Source organism: Zea mays, chromosome 3 (assembly GCF_902167145.1).
Source record: "Zea mays cultivar B73 chromosome 3, Zm-B73-REFERENCE-NAM-5.0, whole genome shotgun sequence".
NCBI lineage: Eukaryota > Viridiplantae > Streptophyta > Magnoliopsida > Poales > Poaceae > Zea > Zea mays.
Window position 1 is genome coordinate 216,964,101 of NC_050098.1, and position 6,233 is coordinate 216,970,333.

Consider the following 6,233-nt stretch of genomic DNA (forward strand, 5'->3'; position numbering starts at 1 on the left):
TGGGCTGCGGTTCCCTGGTGCAACGGACAGTCCGGCGTGTGGGCACCGGACAGTCCGGTGTGCCATCGGACAGTCCGGTGCTCCACGCACAGACAGTCCACAGGCAGCACACTTGGACTTTTCTTGGATCTTTTTAATGCCTTCTTTTGAGGTGTTGCTTTCCTCAATTCCTTAGTCCAAGTTAATCTTGCATCCTGTGAACAATAACACACAAACACTAGAAAACTTATTAGTTCACGGATTGTGTTAATCATCAAACACCAAAACTCAATTAGCCAAATGGCCCGGGGTCCATTTTCCTTACAATGGATTAGTTTGTTACGTTGTGACATAACCATTTATAATTTGTTCATTGTATTAATTAAAATGGGATATTACATACAGATAAAAACCGGGATAATCTGAATAAAAACAGAAAAAGCAATAATGGTAAAAACACCCATATTATTTCCATCCCATTTTCACATTTGTCTAAAACGAAAAAACGGGAAAGGATCTCTAGCCTAGTGATTAAAGGCTTCCGATCAGCACCTCTAAATCTTGATTCAATTCTCCTCGAGAGCGAATTTTTCGACTTAGTTAAAAAAAATCTCCTTTTTGTGCACATCCGCTCTCAGGTTACGATGTTCTATACACCACTCTCCGGTTAGGCCATTGCAGAGTGGACGGTTGATGCCGACCCATTAGTGATAGGGGGGACAGGGTTCGAGGATTTTCTCGGTTAAGACTATTGTTTCAGTCTCTTTTTAATATAATACCATTGCAAAATAGAGCAAGATATATGCAGACCGTTTTCACCCCTCTCGTATTACAGGGAGGTGTAAGATCTCAGTTGCTGAACATGCCAATTAGGTCGATGATCTATCTTAGAGATGTTTGAATGCATTAGAGCTAATAGTTAGTGGCTAAAATTAGCTAGACATCCAAACAACCTAACTAATAGTTCAACTATTAGATATTTTAAGCAAATTAGTTAATAGTAAGCTAATTTCACTAGTAATTTTTAGCCAATTAACTATTAGCTCTAGTGCATTCAAACATCCTTTAGCAAGTGGCAATGGATCGGTATGTTTACTCGACCATGTGTCTTTCCAAAACTGACAGGCAAGGTAAGTAGGTAACCAAGTACAATGATGGATTCAACGTCTACTCATGCAAATTACTAATTAATAACAAGGTAAAATGAGCTACTGAATAAGGCACTACATTTCAGCAAGTTAATCTCACTCAGGGCGAGGTGTCCTCAACATTTGGCTTCTCCATCGCTGCGCATACAAAATTCCAAACAAATATAAGTTGCATATTTGAGTTGCTTCTGAGACATTGGCTATTTAGCTTTCTTCCTTATAATGCCGTCTAAAGTGAGATGATTGATCTTCGCAGCAAGGATGAAATCATTACTTGTTAAACCTCCTATAAACACAATAAATGATCAATATCCGAGCAAAGGCATGCCTCAGTTTTAAATAGAAAGGAAGTTGAACATGGTTTCCGGCTCACAATGGAAGTGCAATTGCATAATATTGACACCCAAAACAAGATCTAAGAGGCACCTAGTGCTAACCCACTAGCAATAGTAGGTAGACTAAAGTAACAGTTCAGTTTGATCCTGTAATCCTACAGTATATCCATTGTTGTGAACTATAGCAGAATAAATGATTCAATATAAACAAGTGATTTTATCTTTTTAAACTTTAGCATACCTTTCCATGGGCAAATTTGTAATTACAAGGTCATGTTCTGAGCTCATACTTTTCACTTAAACTTTACATGATTGAGTTCCTTAAAAAGAATCTAATATTTGATTGCTTCGAGATATTTAAAACCATGTATAGATATAATGAAGCACAAGAAAAAAAGGCATATGTGTTCTGGTTATTTGGATGGGAAAAATGCAAACTGATTGATAACAATGTTCAAATCCTTGAAACAATAAATTTAATGATGGAAAAATTGCCTGGTCATCAGACTTATTGCGACCAAGATGTGTCTAGTTTTGGAATGAATAATTCGAAAAGAAGCTAATACAAGTCATTTGCCTAAGTGCCACATAAAATCAAAATAAACTAGAAAAAAAACACATGAATCACTTACTGACAGAATGAGTCCAAACATCAATTTTCACATTATTCCAACCAACAAGATGAAGATCTGGATGGTGACCTGGAAAAGGCATATATGTTTGAACATGCTGTGGTCACATTGTTATAAAAGAAAATTTTGCACCAATTTGTTGGATTCTATGTGAATAGAAAAACTTACGACCAGTTTTAGGCTGTTTTCACCAAAATATGAAACTTTCACAACATGCTATACATAATTGTCATGTGTAATTGTGCAACTAGAGTAAACACTGTCTGCAGTATATAGATGCAAAATAGCTTGGTTCTGACATCTTGTATTTATGAGGGAATAGCTATCTCATGAAATGTTTCAGTTTCCTTCATGAAAATTCTAGAATAATTCCCCAAATTTAACTGGATTAGGGTTCGTGGCTCTCATGTCCATTATGTTGTTCAGATAACAATCATAGGAGAACAGGCAGTTAGCGAACTCATTCTACAGATAAAACGGTTGGAATTGCAGTTTCTTGGATTGATTCTAATTTTTAGACAATAAAGATGAAAGAGTTGACTATTTGCCAAAGAAATAAAGACAACGGGTAATATGAAGAAAAAAAAGGACCTTCTTCCTCAGCAATAGCAGCAACAAGCTGAAAGAACTCAAGTCCTTTAACAAAGTTCTTCACCTTCCATGTTCTATGTAATTTCAGAACACCACCTTCAGTGATCAGTTCCCAACCATTCACCTGTTTTCAGGTATCAGCCAATGGAGTAGGAATTAGGATGATCTTAAGGGTTGATTTGGTGACAAGGGGATCCCGGGAGGATCGGAGGGGATTGAGGGGGAAATGAACTAATTTCTCCCTCAATCCCCTCCGATCCTCCCGGGATTCCGGGTCAACAAATCAACCCTAATCAAAATTTTCACTGCAAAAATATACATGATCAAGACCTGTTCAAGCAACTTTTTAGCAGAATCTTCTGACATGGGACCTAAATCCTTAGAGTTGCATGGAACACAGCTTTTCATTGCTAATTCTGAAATAACAAAAATGCATAGGATTATTTAAAGAGTGTAAGGCGGAGAAATACCAGTAAAGAGTTAAAAAAATTCTGGTCTTTAGAAGAATATGATCCTATTTTTTCTAAAATATTTTTTCTTATGAAGAATAAAATATAATGACTTCAGGAGTATAAAAGCTTTGCAGCATATGTAATCAATGCATCACTATTTGTTCACCATGGTCATAAGAAGGTACCCTAACTGTAACTTAGGAAGTACAATCATACTTGCACGTTTATGATGAGCTTGTTATAGTCTTGCCACTTTTACATTTCAAAAGAATTCATATGAGAAGGATTACTTCAAATCACTAAAAAGATAGATAACATGACAAAATATAGAATGGTGTGACTTTTCCATGTCTTACAACGTTGTCAGCGACAGATAAGATGCTTACATAACAACATTAAGGCCCTGTTTGGAACCTCTAGAGCTAATAGCTAGCTGTTAAAATTAGCTGTAGAGGTTCCAAACGCCCCCAGCTAATTGTTAGCTAACTCACAGCTAACAATTAGTTTATTAGCTAGCTTAGCCCAGCTAACAATTTGTTAACTTACTAACTATTAGCTCTAGGGTTTCAAACAAGGCCTAATACGTATAAAATTGATGAAAGCATTAATGCACTCAAATCTGGGTGAGATAAATTTCAGTCAGTAAGAGACAACTTTGAAGAAACCAATGTATATGAAGATGACCTTGACTCTCAGGGGAGCTATGGCACCCTCTTGCAGTCAAACTTTTATTTTTGTATTGCCTTGTAATGTCCATCTGATAGAAAGAGCTGCATAAATAGCGATGTTTGTATTCAGTGAACAGAATATAAAAAAATGCGCAGAGGATATGAAATAATACCATTTATCAGGGTGCTTGAAACAAAAGAGTCAAGGTGATTTGGTCATTCGGTGGATCATCATGACCCATGAGTTCAGAAAACGATAAGCAGAGCTTTACAAACATGGTTTGCTGGGTCCAATTTTACATTGTTTTCATATCTAGCCTTCCATATAACAGGCATGAAAAGGGTTTTTTTATTGAGTAAAAATGTTAGGGGGCAAGGTTGTGTCAAGTACCTCATCGCATTTCTTCAGTAGCATATCAAGCAGTGTAGAGTACTTAAAATACCAACCAAGTGTAACAACTCTTTGGTTCACTAAATAGATCGTTATAAACAAAAAGTACAAATGCCCAATTCCACATGAAACATCAATTCTTAATCGTTCCTTGAGTGGGCTCTTTCAATTCCTCGAAAGGCCATTCTTTCAAGTTAATAATCTGATTATAGAACAAAAACACTATGCTCCTGGGACACGAGCCAAATAGCATTGAACTAAATATAATAAAGTTTCATACACAAAATGGTTCCTGTGGTCCCAGTTGCTAGAATTAACAGCCTTCGCTGAAGTTCTTGCACCGGCCTAGCAATAGCCACTCGTAGGGCACGCAGCCGCACACAGCTACTGCGATGATGCTCAGAAAGCTGCAGGTAGAACGAGGATATACCGTACAGATCCAAGATGCGAAGCCTTCCAGCGGACGAGAGGCCAGCGAGAAGCTGCCTGTGCCTGCACAGCCATTAAAAAGAGAGGCGCATCAGCAGTGCACGGGAGGTGTTTGCTGATATATTTACACGGAGATCGGAGGAATCCTCTCATGCGCAGTTGCGCATGGCGCACCTGTGCTACGTAGGAGCGCGATAGGAGGAGACGCGCTCGCACCGTTGCGGTCCGGATCATCGGTAGCTCCTGGCCCCCGCGGGCCGGATCCGGAGAGGGAAAACGGAGAACGTTTTGCGTGGCGCCTGAGAAGAGAGACGAGAGGCACGGCAGAGATTTTTGCAATTTTGGACTCGACATCGGCCGGCTTCCGAGAATTGGCAACGGGAACCACGCAATTGCGTTTTTGAAATTATAATGGTGAGCTCTTTGGAAAAATGGCAATAGACTCTGCTAATCGTCATTAGCCTCTTTTTAGGTCTGGAAATGGATGTCTGGAAATCCGAATTATTTTATTTGTATTCGCTAAAACTGATAATATAGATATCTGTATCCGTATTCGATTTTAATATGAATGTCAAATGGATTTATAGTACTTTTCTCTATCCGATTTCATATTTGTATTCGAAAAAACCGTGAAACATCTGATACTATCCATATCTAGAAAAAAATATGTACCATGAAACCATTTAAAACTTAATTTTATCGCTAATTACTAATTAAAAACGATTTTAGGTTTAATAATATACTAGAAAAATGTTATATATCATTTAAAATATTAAAAATATCTATATAATAAATAAATAAATAAATAAATAAATAAATAAATAAATCAACCTTATATTTCTAGTGATATTCAAGAATAAAATTCAATAAGTTTCATAAACATTCAATTATAACTCTCAACTTTATCTATATAGTGAACACATCTCAACGAACTTCAATAAACATTCAACTATAACTCTCCACACTACCGGAATCGCGTTCTTTGTCGAGTGTCTAAAACACTCGGGAAAGGTTATTTTACACTCGGAAGAAAAACACTCGACAAATTAAGAATCGAAAAAAACAAAAAAAATAGCAAAACATTTTTTTATTAAATTATAGGAACCAACTCTCCAACCCTACCTATTATTTACCCCATTGCCCTATCATTTTTCACTATTATTTTGAATCAAAGTTATAATATATTTTATGAATAATGAGATTCAAACTCGCAACCTCTCTCTCGCGCATACCCTCCTATACCACTACACTACTACACCAATTATGTCTATATTACGTTTTCATTTCCCATGTACTATAACAAATCGAGTGTAATCTGATTATTTAAGACACTACTAGTCGGTTGCCCGTGCGTTGCGACGGCTTACAACAATATCCACGTAAGAGCATCTTCAAGAGAGGCTCTAAACATGGTCCTATTTTAAATATAGAGCTCAAAACCATAAAACATTCTTCTAACAGCGGCCCTATTTTATAAAATTTCATCAAATGGTTATAGGGCTCGGTATCTCGGGTCCTAAATATAGTACCCATATACTGGAGCCTGAGAGCACCTAGAGGGGGGGGTGAATAGGTGATCCTGTGAAACTTAAAACTTAAGCCACAAAA

General features: G+C 37.1%; 1 protein-coding gene across 2 annotated transcripts; it reads right to left on the minus strand.

The window, feature by feature from the left end:
• Positions 1 to 1,050: 1,050 nt before the first annotated feature.
• Positions 1,051 to 5,058, minus strand: LOC100282599 (pterin-4-alpha-carbinolamine dehydratase). Of its 2 annotated transcripts, none has more exons than XM_008674653.3 (7): positions 4,800 to 5,058; positions 4,627 to 4,688; positions 3,822 to 3,907; positions 3,016 to 3,101; positions 2,686 to 2,809; positions 2,095 to 2,163; positions 1,051 to 1,265 (listed from the first exon to the last, which is right to left on the minus strand). In XM_008674653.3, the coding sequence occupies exons 1-7, from the start codon at positions 4,977 to 4,979 to the stop codon at positions 1,228 to 1,230; spliced, it is 645 nt and encodes a 214-aa protein (XP_008672875.1). In that variant the 5' UTR covers positions 4,980 to 5,058; the 3' UTR covers positions 1,051 to 1,227. The 2 variants fall into 2 exon arrangements, with proteins under 2 accessions (XP_008672875.1, NP_001148979.2); NM_001155507.3 differs by having other exon boundaries at positions 1,137 to 1,413; positions 4,800 to 4,982.
• Between the last annotated feature and the right edge of the window lie 1,175 nt (positions 5,059 to 6,233).